Source organism: Protopterus annectens, chromosome 12.part0, assembly GCF_019279795.1.
Source record: "Protopterus annectens isolate FY-2018-M chromosome 12.part0, PAN1.0, whole genome shotgun sequence".
Classification (NCBI taxonomy): domain Eukaryota; kingdom Metazoa; phylum Chordata; order Ceratodontiformes; family Protopteridae; genus Protopterus; species Protopterus annectens.
This window is the reverse complement of record NC_056746.1, coordinates 1,106,039,995-1,106,060,347: the sequence shown is the minus strand read 5'-3', so window position 1 is coordinate 1,106,060,347 and position 20,353 is coordinate 1,106,039,995. Positions and strand designations below refer to the sequence as shown.

The 20,353-nt window shown below is 36.8% G+C and overlaps 1 protein-coding gene across 1 annotated transcript in view; it reads left to right on the top strand.

The window, feature by feature from the left end:
• Nucleotides 1–20,353, top strand: part of LOC122816256 (extracellular calcium-sensing receptor-like) — a 133,076-nt gene that overhangs the window by 24,802 nt on the left and 87,921 nt on the right. Inside the window, exon 4 of the mRNA XM_044088994.1 lies at nt 6,661–7,479. Coding sequence (XP_043944929.1) covers nt 6,661–7,479 — 819 coding nt within the window. The remainder of the gene's footprint in view (nt 1–6,660; nt 7,480–20,353) is intronic.

Sequence of the window (20,353 nt, the reverse complement as noted above, 5' to 3'; positions counted from 1 at the left end):
TATTAGATTAAGATCATTGATGAAAATTGAGAAAAGGAGGGGGCCCAGGATTGAACCTTGAGGGACTCCTAGGGTAATAGGAAGGTGAGAGGATAGATTATTTTCCCAAAGCACAACCTGTTGCCTATTTTCAAGATAGGATTTAAACCATTGCAAAGCCTGTGTATCTAGTGAGAGAGACTTAAGTATGTTCAAGAGAAGCTGATGGTAAACCATATCAAAGGCTTTTGATAGGTCAATAAACAGTGCTGAGGATAGAGTATTGTTGTTTCAGTTATTGTTAATACAGATGGAAAAGGATAAGAGGGCTGTGGTGGTACTATGGTAAGGCCTGAAGCCATGCTGACAGTTAGCTATTAAGTTATTTTGCAATAGGTGCTCTAGTAGTTGGCGGTGGATACATTTTCCATTATTTAGCTAAAGGAGAGAGTAAAGCTATTGGGCGGTAGTTTGAGAGTTCAGTTGAGTTGCCACCTTTATGCAGTGGGATAATTTGGGAGATTTTCCAGATAGATGGGATCATTCCTTCAGTAATGGTTCTATTTATTAGGATGGAAATAGGAAAGGCTACTACTGCTGCAGCTATCTGTAGATATTCTGCTGGTAGAAGGTCAGCTGAGGAGGGTGCAAGGTTTTAGTTTTTGAAGAAGAGTGCAGATGAGGGATGTTGGGATTGGTTGTAAATGAAATGAGGGGGGTAAAGTAGTCAAGGAGGATGACAAACCTGTGCTAACAGGAGGTAAGGAATTAGCAAGAGATTGGACTGCATCAGTAAAGAAGGTATTAAAGGCATTAGCAATATGTTTGGGACTTTCATGGGTGGATCCTGTAGGGGTGAGAGTTTTGGACTGACCTGTGTGTAGAAGTCTATTTATGCCTGCCCAGAACTTTTGAGGTTTGTATTGGTGGGTTTGCTGGCTGTTGTGGTAAAAGTTTCTTTTATCTAGAAGTATAGATTTTTGGTAGCATTTCTCAGCTGTCTAAATGTTAGATGATCAGCTGGGTTTTTAGTTGCTCGCCATTTGGCCCAGATTTTATTTCTTAGTAGAATTTTGTGCCTTGTCTCTTTTGTTAGCCATGGAGCAGTTTTAGTCCTATTTCTGACTGAGCGGGATGGGGCATGATAGTCCAGGATTTCTAAGAATTTGGCATTAAAGTAGGATACTGCTTGGTCTAATTGGAGGTATCTTAGGGGTGACCAGTCACATGTTTTTAGTTCAGTTTGGAAGTTAATAGGGTTAACGTTTTTGTTGGATTGAATGGTTTTATATAAGGTTGGTTTATGAGTATTGATCTTTTGCCTGATTATGTAGGTCAGTGAGTGGTCACTGACATCATCAGGAAGGATACCCACTTCATAAGAGAGGGGGTGACTATTTATTAGTATCCAGTCTAGAGTAGTTTTTTTTATTGTTAGGTTTATGGATCCTGGTGGGGGAGGTAATAGTTTGGGAAAAACCATAAAGGTTTATGTGGGTAATCTGGTTGGCTGAGATGCAGGTGTTCCAGTCAATATTAAAGTCACCCAGGACAATGGTTTCTTATGGGTAGTTAGTTGAAAGCTAGGAAAGGATATTTTCTAGGGTGTTTATATTGTTACCCAGAGGGAGGTAGGTGCATATTATATATATGGATTTACAGGTGTTGATTTGGAGTTTAGAAATAAGGATTTCAGTGTTGTTAATAGAAGGTGGCTGCACATATATCGGTGCTACTTGCAACTCTGCTTTATATAATATTGCTACACCCCCGCCCTTTATGGTTATTCAATCTAATCTAAGGAAATTATATCCTGGTGGGGTGATTTCATTGTCCTGTGTTACAGGTTTTAACCATGTTTCTGTTAGGCAAAGGATGTCAAAGGAGTGAACATTTAAGAGGGCATGGAGGTAGGCAACTTTATTATTTAGGCTCTGTATATTGAGGCGGGCTATAAGGAGAGAGTTGGATACTTTAGTGAGGGTTCGCGAAGTAGAGGTATTTGGTTTATGGGGGTTAGTGGTGGTTGTGGTGTTTGGGCCAGGGTTGGGATGGATATCACCATCTAGAAGTTTAAGATTGTTAATCCTGTGCATGATATTCAGGAATTTATAGGGTATGTTCTGTGTTTTCCTGGGTTAGTTATAGTTAATGTGGACTAAACAATGAAACTTTGGCAGTAGATAGGAGGGTGTTGAGGTAATATTTATGTAGTTTAGATAAGGTGGCAGGTCTGTCAGGGATGGTTAAAGTTAGTCAAGGTTAGATGTTCATATTTAGTTAGGATATAGGGTATAGATAGTAAAGGTAGGAGTGCAAGTAAAAGGAATAATATTGGGTATTTGGATCCAGGAGTTATGGGCATAGTGAAAGGAAGGTAAATAAGTAGCTGGGGTAAGGTATTTTAAAGAGGATGATAGAGGGGAGTTTCTATAAGGTATTGTAGTAAGTTGGGGTATTGAGTTTGTAAATTGATTGTTAAGTACTTAGTGATGTAATGAGTATCTTTAAGTGGTTGAGCTAGGATAGTTAGCACTTTAATAGGTAGGAGGATGGGATTGGATGTGTAGGAATGGGGGTGTGGCAGTTGGAGGTATATGGGTAGGACCCCTGGGGTTGGGTGGGAATTGGGGGTAGGGTAGGGGAGCTGAGTGAGCCCGCAGGGCGACTGGAGCAGGTTCAGACAAGTAACCGAGAAAAGTCAGCAAAAAACAATCTGCGAGCAGCTAACTACTGGGTACCTTAGTTGGGAAGGATAGGTATAGAGGGGAGGAAACAGTGGTAGTGAAAGTAAGTGATAGCTGAGAGCAATGCTAGTGGAAAGTAGCAGGTAGAGTGGAAAGATAGGGCAGGAAGATGTTCCTCAATCCAGGGTCAGAACTTTAATTACATTGGATATCAGGGGGAAGGATAGACGTATTAGGAGCTATCCTAGTTTAGAGTGCCATCTAGTGGTCAGATAGTATATTACAACAGAAGCAAGAGAGCAGGGATAGATGGTATAGGGTTTGTAAAGGCTCCTGTAGATAGTAGATAGTTGCAGGAGACAGCACAGGAGTGGAAAACATATTTGGACTTAGTACAGACCTGTGAGGACATCCACAGAAGCATTAGACCGGTAGGAGTAGTGGACCTGAACTTAACACAATGACATCTGTGTCTTAACCAACACTTTATCAACTTAATAATATATAAATTGATATCCTGTTTTTTTTTAGGTGGCTTAATATTTATGAATGTGGAATGATTTCAAATGCTTTCTATAGATCCAAGTATACAGCCCTACATTAAGTTCATTATTTTGTGCTTCACTAGCAGTTTTATAAAACTGTACTGCATTGGTAAAACTAGATCATTTTCTCATGAAGCCATGTTGATTTGGGTCAGAACGTACAAATATGTTCTCTTACATATTTAATAAAGATAGTAGATACTTCTGAAAGTACTTGCCCAAGATTGATCTCTTGCTAATAGGGCAATAATTATGCAAGCATCTTGAGATCCATTGTTATGTATTGTCACAATATATGCTAACATCTAGGTATCAGGAACAATACTGCTCATTAATAACATATTAAATAGCAAGGTTAGTGGATGCATCAGATGACCACAAAAACTATGATTAAAACATCCTGAAATTAAATCAGGGCCAATGCCACAGTTCTTTTTAATCATATTCAAAGCAGATTTCACCATATCTTCAGTAATTACAGGACACGAAACTTAAGATTTATTAGAAATTGAAATTTCATCAAGAACATCACTTTTTGATGAAACTAATGGAGTAAAGTAATAATTTAGAACTTCTGCTATTGTGGCCCTATCACTGAGAAGGGCACATTTGTTCACCTCTAATGTTAGAATTCTTGGTACAGTTGACATAACTATATATTTTTTTTAATGTAGGTGTTCTTCACTAGTGATTCTACATATGCTGTTTTAGCTGTCTTAATTGGCTTTTCAGTTCTTTACAATATGTGTTGAATGTCTTCTTTAAAGAGCTTGAGACATTTTTTTAGAATAAATGATACATTTATCTTTTTTTCTGTGTAATTTAGCTAACCATGGTGGTAAACCATATTTTTGACAATCTGACTTTTTACATATATTCAATATATATAAACACTTACTTTCAAACAAGTGTCATGCTAGTAATGGTTCATGTTAAAGTTCAACATTCTGGTTTAAATCCCATCAACCAATGACAGCTCACAATTCCTTGAAAAATAATAACTAGTTATTAGCATATTTGAAGTGTTAATGTGTAAATCAGCAGTAAATTCCATGGTTAAGTGGTCAGAAGATCCTAGTGGGGAAATAATATTATGTTAGGTATTTTAATGTCAGTATTTGTAAACATAGGCATTTTGATACCAATGTTTGTAAACAGTCAATCTAAAATATTGCTATTTCTGTTGACAAAATCAATCATTTATACCATGCTTCTCAATTTTATCATGTCATAAATTCCATGCTCTGTTGCTGTATTTCATATTCCAGAACTCAAATGATAGTTGGGAAATTAAAATCACCCCAAATGATCATGTTATTCAAATTCCACTTATAGGTCATGAAATTTAAATAATTAGAGTGCCATTCCATATTCAGTTTAGGGCTACAATAACTATAATTAATGTATAAACTAAGTGTATTAAAGAAACTTGGAAGTAACATGGCCAGTGATTCCATTTATTTGTTAGCCAATAATATTCTAGAAACAAAGAAATCATGTACGCATATCAATACTCTAACACCGCAGGTATCTGTTCTTGAGTATTCAAAATTAATTAATCTTGGTATCTGAAGATCACCATATTGCCATGCCTCCATGATAGTAATAACTAAGAACTATGAATAATAAACTATACCCAATAATTTCCTTATCTGATTTCTTAAGCTAAGTGCATTGGAATAATAGATTTTTACTACTCTATTATATCTGTCATCCTGTTCATATTCATGGGCTAACTGATGTAGTATAAGAAATGCTTTAGTAGCTCAGAGAATTTCTTACTTAGCAATTTGCTACCAGAAAAACTTGGGTGAAAAATATCCCTATCAAAATAGTTCAACATTACTCCAAAACCCATTCCAAGTCCAGATGAAGTCTATTTCTTTGTCTAAACAAAATTCCCTTAACCATTTATTATCAATGTGTTTAAATATTGATACCTGCTGAAGCTTGAGGAGGATAAATTCTAACTTAAGCATAGATCCACTTTATGAGGGTTGAATAAATTAAATATGTTCTCACCTTGATACGTATGATACAAGGGAGTAGTATGCAAATCATTCAGTCCAATGTGAAACATGATACCACTGAATTATCACTTGTTCTTAAGCATTTTCTTCCATTAAAAGAATAAAACAAAATAAAATAAAGCCAGCAAATAAGTCGTACTATGTTGTGAATGAAATTATATATTTTTCAGTGTACTCAATCTGTTCAACTGCGGAAAAGGGACATATTTTACTAAAGGGAAATACTCTATATATATATATATATATATATATATATATATATATATATATATATATATATATATTTATATTTCTCCTTACTGCAGTTTTCCCAGCTTATTATATTGTACTCTTTTACTGCTGATGATTCCTATTTGCTGCAGTTTGTATTCTGAAGTATATGAATGCTATGAGTGGCCAAGCAATTGCCAAACAATCATCTTGTGAATGTCTAAAAAGTTGAATGTTATTTCCAATCATTTTTTAGAATTTTTTTGTGGTTAAATAGATGAATATTAGTCTTAGAACTTCAGATTATTTGTTGGAATTCTTGATCCAGCCTGAAAAGTAGACAGAGTTTCGCAGTAATTGCTTTGTTTGTTCTTTATATCGATAGGTGTTGACTTATGGAATGGAATGTTATTTGTTAATTTGCTCCCTTGTGATCCATATTAGGCAAATTTTCCAGAGGTGGATTATAAGTGGACATTGAGCTATCTGGACATTCCTTTGGGTGCTATAGCAGTTTGCAACTCTTTGTGCTTAGGTTTATCATTGGTACATTTTGTTGGCAGCTGTTACTGTTATTTGTTAATTTGTTTTTCATGCTGTACATTGCACTCATAGTTGATATCACCAGATGACATTTTCTTATTAATATATAATATATTTTTTCTTATAAATTTAAAAAACATTTGCTTCACTTTAATGGTTTCTATGCTTATTGAATAAGCACTATAATAAAAGTGAAGCTGAAGCTGAAGTTGAAGAATAATTTACACAACACCAAAGTCAAAAGACTAGCCTCTGAAATTTTGAAGAGAAGGGTTGTCTATTGAAAATGATTGATCACATTTATTAGGTTTTAGTATGTTTGATATGTGGCTATTTTAACAAGTCTGGTGGATTTTTTATGCTATCCACATTGAGAGAAATCCTATCTAGTGAAAATGATTGATTATATTTATTAGGTTTCAGTGTGTTTGATATGTGGCCATTTTTTAACAATCTTGCTAATTGTTTTGTGACATACACATTACTTTCATTTGAACATTTGAAATAATTCCTGTGACGAATCATCAGATGGAAAGTGAATCTGATCCTTAGTGTACATGTCTTACTTTTGTATCTCAGTACTGCAGTTAACATTGTTTCACTTAAGTTTATTTTCAGCAAGTGCGTTTAAATTATTAAACCAACCCCATTTTGTTTAATTTCTAGATCAGTTATGGCTCCTCAGTTTCTCTTCTAAGTGACAAGATGCAGTTTCCATCCTTTCTTCGCACATTCCCAAGTGACCAGTTTCTTGTATATGGCCTCACTCGATTTGCAGTACACGTTCATTGGAACTGGATCGGGATTCTCTATGAGGGAACTGATTTTGGTGAAACTGGAGGCAAACTTCTAAAGGAAGATTTATTCAAAAATGGCATTTGTACTGCTTTCTTTGAAATTATTCCCATAGTGTACTCCAAAGAGAAAATTCAGTACATCACCAATGTAATCCAGCATTCCTCTGCAAAGGTTATTATGGCAGTTGCACATGAATCTAACATATATCCATTGATAAAAGAAATAGCAAATCAAAACATTCCTGAAAAACTATGGCTTTCCTTTGACTCTTGGTCTCTGTCTGCAGCATTTTCTAGCAACACATTTTTAAAAATATTAAATGGTTCTATTCTATATGTACCACGTGGGGGCAAGATGGCTGGATTTCAACAATTCCTCTATAGTCTCCATCCTTTCACATACCCAAATGACATTCATATCAGAATCTTCTGGGAAGATGTCTTTGGTTGTAAATGGCCCACTACAGACAGTGATAATGGAACACAATCCAGAATTTGCACTGGAACTGAAAATTTACTTGGAGTTAATGCTTTATTTGACATATCAACTTCTGGCCAACCATATACTGTTTATAATGCTGTCTATGCAGTCACTCATGCACTGAAGGATTTGAGTTTGTGTATAACTGGCAAAGGCCCGTTTGAAAATAGAACATGTGCAAATATCAACAATGCTAAACCATGGCAGGTAAGGATAGACTAAACAATTCATAAAATCCTGCCTGGTAACAATAAACCAAGCAATTTAGCTACAAATTAACAGAAGCATTTCTATAACAGGTAAGATAATTATTAAAAATGGATTTAGCTGGTAGATAAACAAACAGAAAAACAGATAGTTGAATTTTCATTGCTATTCCAGTCCCAGTCTAGTAAAAACTGTTCCTAACAAAAATATGTTCAGCAAAATTGGCTTTCCCCTTTCCATTCTGTTTTATGACCATTGAGTTTGGTTAGATAGCTGTATTTCCCCACATGAGATGCAAGAGGGCTTGTCCCTGCCAAAAATGTTTTGGTTTCCTGAAAATGATTTTCAGTAGAACCATTTTGATATGGTGGTACTCGATTAATTTATTGGCAGTAAATCAACTTGATTATGAGATGTAGATTCAAACCATAAGCTACAGGACAAAATCTCCTTAGCCATTTATAGCCTTAATAGGATTCATAGGTAGTTACTAGGCATGCAGTCTAGGAAACCATTAAGGACCCTAGCACAAATTTCCAATTGCCCTAATGCACTGTCTGGTTAAGTGACTTGCTCAAGGTCACACATTAGGCACATGAATGTAGAATGATTTAAACACTCATTAATAAGTCAGAGCTTTAGTTCTCTGTGCTAACTGCCAGACCATCAAATACCACAAATTACTCTTTTGCGCAAACAGTTTCTGCCCTTCTCAGAGGACAGTTCTAACAATGTGTTATCCCTGGTAGTATTGGAAGTCCACAGTGAGTGTGGCAGTAAGACAGCAGCACGTAAGAATCACCGGAGCAAATAAAATGAAACAGATTTGTATTTCCTTACCATTATTCTTAATCTCATAATGAAATCAGAAGTACATTTGTAAGATGTTAGTGTCAAAATTTTACATTTCCATGGGTAATTTCTGGATACTTTCAACTATTCATACATGTAAAATCCAGCTAGCTGACTATAGTAGATAGTTAAGGGAACAATTAAGACTGACAGTCTCTGTTTCAGCAACATACTAAAAAGAATGTAATGAAAGCTTTGATTTATTGATTGTATGACCTCAGAGTTATTTATAAAGAGTTATAGCATGTGAAGGGTGAAATTCCCCACATGGAGTTACAGAGGGGTTATTGCCCCATAAAAAGCACATCTTTGCTGGCTTTGTTTTGCCCTTTAATGTGTTACCTAAATGCAGATTGGCAGCCCCATAGAGAACCTGAGTGAGTGAGTGAGTGAGTGAGTGAGTGAGTGAGTGAGTGAGTGAGTGAGTGAGTGAGTGAGTGAGTGAGTGAGTGAGTGAGTGAGAAATCATTCTTGAAGTCATATAGCTTAACAAAAAGCAGGATTATCTCTCAAAGAATATGCAAAAGATTATACAATTCATGGTATTTTTCAATGAAATCAATCAGACACCCCATAGCTCAATGGTAACACTTCTCCCTACTGTCTAGTAACAAAAGAATGAGATAAGTGTTAGTTCATATGGGTTCGGTGGTAGCCCTGAATTACTTGAAGGGAACTGAGGATCCATTTAAAGACAGAGAATTGACTTGAGCCTTATAAAGAAGGAATTGGTGCTTGTAAATGCAGAGGCTGAATACAGTGCCGTGTTTTTCTTTGTGAAATTACTATACTGCATTCATATTTCAGTATTGCATTCAGAGTTATTTTGGGAGCGGTTTAGTTTGCTTTTCAGGAATGGATATGCCTATTTCTGTGTACCTGCAAAAGGTAGCAATTTGATGTTATAGAACAATGTGTGTGTGTGTGTACGTATCATTAAGAAGCTATCCAAGGGCTTCCACAAGTGTTTAAATACTGAGCACATGCGATCTTGACTGCCATTTTGTAGTCAGCTATTGAGATGTAAGCATGTATGTGTGTAAGGTCTGCCTGTTAGCTAGTTTGTTTATATTTTATGATGCTGTAATCCATCCTGTTGTGTTTCTATGCATTAAAGCATCTAAACGAAATACCCTGCTTGCTTGTTATCTATGTTAGAGAGTTACGAGTGACATGGTGTCAGAAGCGGCATGTCTATAGGACTTGAAGCCAGGATGGAATCCAAATTCTTCAGTTCAAGACTGAGAGGCACTCAGCTGAAACTGGAGGAATATACAGGAGTGAATCCTCCCTACTGCACGCATACTTCGCAAAACAGGTCAGTAATGAATTTCATATGTTAAAACTTTCTCAGCCCTAGTCTTATTCACAAAATATGAAACAAGGCATACAGAATGTTCTAAATGATATTCACATAAACTGATATGTCCAATATTAATAAAAATATTGAAATTAATATGGAAAATGTTTGAAATAAAGTCCAAATTGCATAAAATGAATAAAATAAGAGGAATCGACTGCATTTTCGCTAAGCACATATTTTTCTAATTAATCAAAGACATTCGAGTTATCAGAAGTGTATAAAGTGTTCTCATATTTGTGCAGTATTACAGTAAAGTCATTTCACAGAATGCAGCAATTACAGAGCATATTCCGCAAAGTACAGTATTTCGTGGAGTTTATTGTGCATTTGACTATTACAAGCTCACAGAACAGTTTGTTCGTACATACTTAAAAGGGTCATATTTTCAGTGTGTTTGTACATACTTTGTGGACATGGCAGACAGACAGGGCCAGTGTTAGCATTTTGGGGGCCCCCAGAAGATGTCAAGTTGGGGGCCCCCTAGGCACTTTCAATCTATGCATCACCCTGTCACTGATAACCATCCTAATCAACCTTTTAGTTCATGCTGCAAACTTTTAGGAGCAGTACACACAGAGTGACCTGTAGTTACAATACTCTTATATTACAACAGGCCTGTGTACCCCACAATGTTGGCTTATCTCACAAATGGACATTAAAGTTACTGGTATTTAGTTGTACTAACAATACAGTGCAGCAACTGTATGTACATGTTTGGACTTTGTGAAATGGTGCCCTAGGCCTACTGTTTCAACCACCCCCCCAACACACACACACACACACACACACACACACACACACACACACACACACACACACACTGGTCTTCCTTTGTCCCCCCCCCCATCTTGGGCTCCCTATGCAATGCACATTACTTTTTTCTTCCTTTTCTCACATTTTGCTTTACTCTTCAGCTTTTTAGAGAAGCCATGACTTTCTATATGCTCTGAAGTGCATTTTAAAGTTTTTTTCTTTTTACACAGTCTTTTCATCCAGTGATGGCTTGAACAGAATTTTTGATTAAGGAAAGAAATTGTTGCTGTTCAGCTTTAGTATTCCTTGTATCCTTTCAACATACATTTCCTGACCAAGTAAGCACAGTAATAACCATTTAGGAAATAACTTAGTTAAGCCATAGCGCCCAGAAGCATTGGGTTATGCTTGTTCTGAAATACGTTTAGAGCATTTTCCCAACCAATGGTGGCCTAAACAAAATCACTAGTAAGCAAATAATTTCAGTCTTTTTTTTTCTTTCCACAAAGACATAAGTTGTACCAAAGGCTTAATGTTCAAAGATGACAAAACAGTAACTCACAATGAACTAACAAGCCAGTTGTTATCTGGATACACAGGTCTTGTCTTAGAATTGCCTACCTCCCTAACCCCCCAAAAAGACTGCCTATGTATCCCTCTGGTGTTAGACTGTGATGAAAGCAGAGATTCAAATTTCTACAGTCATGTATTTCAAATGACTGCTAACATACATATACATAGGTGCCTCCTCATTCCTCAACCAAAACTGTCAAAGGCAGCTACCTGCATACATATTTGGTGTGGTTGTGAGGAAAGTGAAAAAAATAACAATTACACTAATGTATTCTACTTTGTTGCTCCTAGACAGTACACTGCCCCTATACAAACTATATTAACCTTCTTTGTACACCTCTGAAGTCTGTGACAAAAATAAAAGAAACAATGGCCACACTGTCATCAATCCAAACATAAACATGTGCACACATCTAAAGTTTGACTGTGATGACAATTAAAGAAGTAATAAACACCACCCCCCCCACACACACACACACACACACACACACACACACACACACACACACACACACACACACACATCTGAGCAGGGCTGGTTTTAGAATGGGGGTGGCTGAGAGTAGAGGCCATTATCAGCTTCATCCTAACAGGGTCATATCACACCCCTATCCAGGTTAAAGAGTGTAATCAGAAAATTACTACATTTTCCCTCCTCATTTTCCCCAACCAGCAACAGCTTTTGTGGGGCCTCCACAGTCAAGGATGATTAAGGGATCCCCATGTATCCAAATATACAGTGTGGGGAATGGGGCCCCCAGACTCATAGAAGATCTAAATCTCTGAATGTTCTGTGATATATTTTATTCATTACTTCTGAAATATAATTACTTGTTAGCTACATTTTTTACTAGCTACATTTTTTACTGATGCCCAGAAGAATAATACCTGTGTTCTGGCATTATTGGGTGTGCACACAGATAAAAATCACTGATATTATTTACACACACGCAAGCGCGCACGCACACACACACACACACACACACACACACACACACACACACACACACACACACACACACTAGCCATAGCAATACCAGTTTTGTACTTATTTCATTAAATAACAATACACTGTGCAGCACTGGTACTGGTACAGCATGATCAGTGACTGACATTTAGCAGTCATCAAACAGCAGTAGGGTAGGTCACTTTTATTGACTTTTCCTGACTTTTCTCATAGTTTTACGCTATCATTTGTAAAAAGTGTGATTTGCTTGTAAAGCATTCAGGATTACAGACAGTCAATAAATCCAGACATCAGAGTTTTATACTTGCTGTCCAGAAAATGAATGCTAATTTAAAAGGTGTAATATTACTAACTTTTTAATTTAATGAGAGTAATATTTAGAACTTGTTGATGATTTTGAGCCTTTATTCTATTACAGACATTGCACTGAATTCTTCTGCAAAGAATTTGAAAGTTTTAGTAGCTGGTCTTCTGTCAGTATTTATAAAATTCCCTGAAAGAAAAAAACATCCCTGAAGAAAAGAAGCATCATCTTTTCTAAAAATCCAATGTTTGCACTGATCTCAGTCACTCTGGACTGCTGATCTCTCTAGTGCTTACCATACTTATGTTTATCATCACCTTTATCCTAACAGGGTCATTTTACAGGCCTGTTCACATTAAAGAGCATGATCAGTAAATGAATAGGTTTTTTTCTCATTTTCCCCAACCAGCAGTGACTTTTGTGGGGCCCCCACATACAGTCAAGGATGATTAATGGGGACCCCTTGCAGCCATAAGTATTGCAAGTACCTAACATTGGCTATGTTGTTCATTTTAGTGGAGTCAATGTCCACTAGTAGAGTTTAACTAAGAAAGGGGTACTATGTCGGGGGTAAAATATTTAATGGAATTGTGAAGCCTGTTGCTTGACAAAACACTGTTACTATAACCAAAGATACCTTTGAATTTTAAAGAGGATATAAATTATTACCCATCTGGTTTATTAAGTACACAATTGCTGTATTAGCTTTTGTTGGTTTGACAGACATGTTACAAAATGTCAAGGTAAGACAACTTGCTGTGGTTGGGGGCCCCCCAGGAATAGGGAGCCCCCAGCGACCACAAGGTTAGCTGGTGCCTAAAGCCGGCTATGCAGACAGATTTCGAAAACCCAGTGCACTTATGTTTGACAATAATATTGCTGAAAACTGAAAAGTGTTTGAGCAACAGTACATTTTCATACAGGCTGAAATTTCTGATAAAGATGACCATACAAATGCATTTATTCTGCTTAATTTAGCTGGGTCAGAAGCCATAGAAAGGGAACATTCATTTGTGTATGCACCTGCTATTTATACAGGAGAGGAGGAAAACCATCTTATTGTTGTACCAGCTAAATCAAGGGAGGACCCTGAGTGCTTAAAATGTAAATTTAGAGAACTGTGTAACCGCTAGACAAACGTTACAATGGAAAGGCACTTATTTTATAAAAGGGATCAAAAGCCTGATGAAACTTTTGCAGCATATATAACCAACTTTAGAAATAATGCTGAAATGTGCAGATTTGGTGATTTAAGGGATGAGTTCATAAAGGACACACTTGTGTGTGGTATAAAAGATGATGCTGTGAGAAAGACTTTACTTTGTGACAATGATTTAACTTTGAATAAGGCCATCGAGATTTTTCAGATATACAAGCTCACAGAAAAGCACATAAATATCCTTACATATAAGAATAGCTCTAGAAGGCACAGTGATAAAGCTCATATTGATAGTATGCAGCACGTGGGTAAAAGAAACAGGCCCAAGCACATGGCAGCAACTGTAGCCCCTGCAGCACTCACTGGTAAACCCCAGAACTTTCCAGCAAATTCCATAGTTCACACAGTCTCAGTGAAGCATTAAGACTGAGTCAGCAAACAGGCATAAGGATGAGGGTGTGTCATTGCCAACTGCCGTAATTGTGGTAGAAATCATGAATTTAAAAGGGAAAAATGTTTAGCTTTTGGTCAGCAATGCCACAAATGTAATAAGTGGAATCATTTCAAAAGGTTTTGTAAATCAAAAGGCCCACATTCTATTATTAAAAGGGAACATTTTAAGAAATGAGTTGATCAGTTAGACTGTGGCAGTTCTAGTCTTCATGTTGATGATGTGTCAGTGCTTCATGAAACGGTCAATGCAGCTGATTTAAGGGCAAAGAAGGAAGTATTTTGTACTATTCAGATAAATGGCAACCCCACAGAGCTCAAAGTTGACACAGGTTCCAAGTGCAATGTTATGTCAGCAGAAACTTTTGCTAGAGTGTGTCATGGTGAAAGGTTGATTTGGCAAGGTGTGTAAAGCTTGTTCCATATGGTGCTGAAGAAATTCAAACTGAAGTCTCATTCTTTCATGTTACTCTGCTGGGAGATGTTATGACTTGTTATTTTATGTGGTCAAGAGGCATGCCAAGTCATTATTAGGGCTCAGAGACTGTTTTAAAGTGGGACTGCTTTCATTTAATATGGACTTCCACCATGTTAACTTGAAAGACCACTAACTTAATTTCTCTCAATACATTTTTTTACCTAAGCTGATCCTTTCAAAGACAAATTAGGGAAGTTTCCAGCTGTGTACTCCATGCAGTTAGACCCATATGTCAGTCCAGTTATCAGACCAGCACAAAAAGTTCCAATAGCCATGCAGGACAGAATCAAAGCCAAGCTACATAAAATGATGTGACAAGGTGTGATTTGTCCAGTTGCAACTCCAACTGAATGGGTATCTTCCATGGTGGTAACTCACAAGAAAAGCTCAGATGACATCAGAATATGTATTGATTAGTGTGAGGTAATGGTGAAGTTGAGCATGACAGAAACCTCAGAAAAGTCCTAAAAAGAGCATGTCAAGGGAATCTTAAGCTCAATCCACAAAAATGCAAGTTCAGGCTACAAGAGGTTACTTATGTTGGTCATTTATTTACCAGTTCTGGCTTACAACCAGACACTTCTACGCAAACAGCCATTCTCGAGATGCCAGCCCTGCAATGTTTTCTTGGCGTGGTTAACTATCTAGGCAAGTTCATTCCAGACTTGAGTCAAATATCAGCGCCACTCAGAGAGCTGACACATAAAGATGTATCATGGTCTTGGTTAGAGCAGCACCAAAGAGCATTTGTTGTCCTGAAACACAAAATTGCTAGTCCACCAACTCTCAGATACAATGATGTTCACAAGCTAGTTACACTTTCATGTAATGCTTTGAAATTTGGTCTTGGTGCAGTCATTTTACAAGAGGATCAACCTGTTGCCTGTACATCGATAACTCTTACCCAAACTGAAATGCAGTATGCTCAGATCAAGAAAGAGCTTTTGGCAATTGTGCTTGCATGCCCGAAGTTCCACGATTATGTTTATAGTAGACCTATCCAGAGTGAAACAGATCATCAACCTGTAGTCACTATTTTGAGAAAGCCTATGCATTCAGCTCCAGCGAAATTGTAACACATGATGCTGAAATTGCAAAAGTATAATTTCAAGCTTGTCTGCAAGAAAGGCAAGCTTCTTTATCTTGTCGATACATTACCCAGATCGTCCAGAAACACCACAGAACAGCACGAGAATGAGAACCTTGATGTTGAACTCATGGAAGTAAGAAATATTTCTTCCACACATCAGGATGAGCTGAGAGATCACATAGCCACAGATCCAGTTTTGCAAAGGCTCAACTACTTTATCAGTCAAGGATGGCCATCAAAGCAATCTACTTTACCTCAAGAAGTGCAACCTTATTTTCCATGCAGAGATGAGATTTTGCCATCAAAGCAATCTAGTTTACCTCAAGAAGTGCAACCTTATTTTCCATACAGAGATGAGATTTTGGCTGACAAAGGAATCATTATGAAAGGTCCAAAAGTAATTGTTCCACAGTCCTTGCAACAAGAGTACATTGCTATCTTGCATTGTGGTCACCCAGGAACTGACCCTACAAAAAGAAGGGCAAGGGAACTAGTATTTTGGCCTTCTGTGTCACAAGACATTGAGAGAGCACTTTCATCTTGTTCCATGTGTAATAATACAAAGCCACATTAGCAGAAGGAGCCACTTCAGCTAAATCAGATTCCTGAACTACCTTGGTAAACTGTAGCCACCAACATCTTCGAATGGAATGGTCAATATTATTTTGTTTTAGTAGACTCTTACTCTAATTGGTTCGAGATTGACCTACATCCCAATCTAGCATCCACTACTGTCATTACTAAGATGAAGCATCATTTTGCAGTATATGGTAGTCCACACAAAGTTATTTCTGACAATGGCACCTAGTTTACAAGCCAACAGTTCAAAAGATTTGCCGAAGAATGGAACTTTACTCATGTCACAAGTAGGCCTGAGTACCCGCAGTCAAATGGTTTGGCAGAACGTGCAGTTCAAAGTGTAAAACAGTTATTAGAGAAGTCAAAATGAAATAATAGTGATGTTTTCCTGAATCTTTTGAATCTCAGAAATGTTCCTCGTCATAAACATCTTGGTTCACCTACCCAGAGACTTCTGTCAAGACAAACCAAAACCACATTACCAATCAGTAGTCAATTGTTGGTTCCATGTGTCAATAACAACAGGTCAGTGAAAGCCAATCTGTTGAAGAAACACCTAACCCAGATGTCCTACTATGATAAAACCAGCAAACCACTCAATCCATTACAAGAAGGAGAAGGGGTAAGGATGCAAACATCCAGAGGTTATGATCGGATTGGATTCATGAAAAATATTTGCTCACAGCCGAGATCATACATTGTGGAATCACAAGGAGCAGAGTTTAGGTGGAATCAGAAACATTTGAGACTGGTGTCCAAGCCTATGCTACAGCACATAGCCTATGAGAAAGACTGTTTATCTCAGAGAGAGTTGTCCAGTGTTCCAATTCTTGAGGAAGTTCCAGAGAATATTCCCATTACTGTGATGAATTAGTTCCTGATATGAGTTGTTTACCAAAGACTATCTCTTTTGCTAAATTCAGTCCAGATTGTTATGTTACGAGATTTGGTTGTTTCTCCAAACCATGCAGCAGATACATGCCAACTTGGACATGAACATTGTGTTTTTTTTCTAATGTCTGTAGTAATGCATGTTTAACTCTAATATTGTTTTTACAAAGGGCAATCTTCTTCAAAGGGATAATGTAGATCCATGTGTCTGCATGTATCTTTAAGAAGCTATTCAAGGGCTTGCACAAGTGTATAAATACTGAGCACGTGCGAGCCTGACTGTTGAGATGCAAGCATGCATGTATGTAAGGTCTGTCTGTTAACCAGTTTGTTGCTATTTTATAATGCTGCTATCCATCCTGATGTGTTTCTATGTATTAAACCATCTAAACAAAATACCCTGCCTGCTTGTCATCTATGTTAGAGAAGGATGAGCAACAGATGAGATCATGCAAGGACCCTCACCTGGACAGCCGAACATAACTGTAAGATGCAAGAAAAGATAAATCCCATAGGGATTATCAATATGCACTGTTGCTGCATGTCCTTGTAATGGTAAAAACTCAAAACTGGATGAAATGCTATAGGCAGAAAATTGAAGTGATTCTTCATATATTGTACCCTCGTCATCTAGAATAAACTTAACAGGACAGCTATATCTTATGTATACCTTCTCCTGACTTCACCACAATGGGCAATGTCTGAAAGTATTTCATTTGGAACATATTTCCTGGCATATGGTAACAACTCCAAGGATGAATATTATTAACAAAGCAATTCACACCGGGTGGCTAAAGGTGCCAGAAAAAATCTGACAGCACATAGTATTCAGAAAATAGTGACAACGAAATTGGGACTGATGCGAAATACCACCAAATATAAATTATTAAACTGAGTGAACTCAGCAAAATTATTACTCAGATCACGGAAAGTCCCTGCTTCATTTGAAAATGTATCAGAAATTTACAGATTAAGTCCTATGATTGAAGCAGGCTAAGACAAAATGTTTCTTAACAGGGCCTCTTTCATCTTTAGCTCACTGGACTGAGGAACCTTGAAAATTTACTCTTAGAAGCTTTGCCCTTCCATATTTCCAAGCAGAGGTTATTTGCCATACACTCCTTATTAATTATTCTTACATTCAAATCACTGCAAGTCAGAGTTCTGTCAGTTTGGAATAGAGGTTTAAGCCTAGGTGTTAGGTATCCGTTGCAGGACCACCAGATAATTCAACAGCTTCTATCCAGCAGTGTTGAGACGTATAAACTGTGATACCAGCCACCAATTATTTAGTCAGTAATCATTCACAATATGTTGCTCAGCTGGAACGTGTGCAATATCTTTTTCTATTCTTTGGTGTAGCAGTATATTTTTTTTATTCATGTGCAATTGCCTGCTGTTTGTCTGATGCAGATGAACAAAGGAGGACAATCTTAACATGTGCAATCCTACTCTTTCATGCTGCTATGTACATTATTCTTATGACTATCTGGGGGATTTGTGTGTTTTTGCTGTTATTATTGATTTATTTATCTTTCTGTGGGTCTTGTATTGAATATGTTTTTTAAATTGAAATGTTATACCGTTGTTCTTGTTATCCTTGCATCCTTGCTCCTTCCAATGTACTCTCTGGTGAGTTGAGGCTCCGAATTTCATTTAGGCTGCACGTGTGTAGTCCTAAATGACAATAAAGTTTACTTTGACTTTTGAATTTGACCAGGCCTAACTAATTTGTATCCTTTCTATAATGTTGAATCACTTTGTAATCTTGAAACAGGACATGTTAATACAATTACAGCATCTGCAACATCTGTATAAAAAAATCTGTTTTTCAGTTTGTAGTTATTGCACTGAGATTTAAGAACCATGGAGTGCAGTTATGAGATTTTACACCAAAACAAGAGTGGAAACATTCTGAAGTACTGTAAGAGGTATATTGCCTAGAACTACAGATACTATCTATCATAAAGATAGTGGCATCATAATATTAAAAACATAATTCATCAAAGCATGGGCTCAGGCAGGCTACCTCAGTTTTATAACACAGTGCAGAATCATGCAAATACAGAAAATCACAACTATGACATGAAATGCATTTTAACATTCAAATGTTTGATCTTGAAGGAAAAATATTGTCTGTAAAAGTAACTGTGTATTTTCTTTTTGTATTGGTGCATTTGTATAAGCGCATTGTTTTACACCAGTGGCCTTCATCAGGAGAATCAGTGTCAGCAGATAGCTGTGGTATGTTAAGAGCATCACCACAGCACATCAGGACAGATGCCCATAGTTACAGTGTAGCATATGTACAGCACTGCTAGGAAAGTGTGAGACTGATGACTTTTGCAGAAAATGATTACAGTTTGCAGCTTTTGAGAGTGGTGAGTTCACAAAAGGAATTCTAAATCATGTAGGGTGTAACCCCAAAATCAGACATAATTCACTGAGTACCTCTGGTTTCCCAACCACCACTTTCACTTGACTCAGACATAAATGATCCATGAATGTCTGCCTTTCAGCAGTCTGTGGGAAACACAGAAGAGAAAGGAGCACCCCCACAAAGTAAAAGTGATACTGTTCAAGAAGGACTGAAGTACAATAAATCTAAAACAAGTCATCGTGTGTTTCATTAGAAGGTAGCTAAGTAAATAAGCTAAGTGTCTGCTCATTGCTCATCTGGAGCATTTCTCCCCGGGCATCCGCTGAAAACAGGCTCTGTGGAACGTAGTCGGACTTTCCCGGTCAACAAATGTTAAATAAATAAATAAATAAATAAAATAAAAATAAAATTGCTGATTAATTGTTACACTGTACTGAAATAAATTGCAAAGGATGATTGTAAGAGTGCAGATATACAAATGGTGTTTTGCAAACAACTGCAGCACTTCGACGGTCTGATTTGAACAGTTCACTGAAGAACTATTACAAAATTTTGTCCCTACATCATGGTAGCATGTACAAGGAGTAACAATACATGCATATGTAATGGGATTCATAGTTATATCTATCTATCTATAGATAGATAGGCAGATATAAACTGTGTGTGTGTGTGTGTGTGTATATATATATATATATACATATATATATATATATATATATATATATATATATATAAATATATATATATATAAATTATACATATATATATATATATATATATATATATATATATATATATATAAAAAGAGAGAGAGATATACACAAACACACACACACACACACACATATACACGTTATTTTGAGAATGCATATGTCTCTAGAGGGGTATTGTTCTTATTTCTGAACTGCAATGAATCAAAGGTCAAGAATTATTAGAAAGGGGTGCAAGTATAAAGACCTTCTGGTCCTTTATAATAGTGTTTTAAATGCCAGTAGTGTGTTCATTCCCCAAATTCTATACTTTAGAATTTTAAAA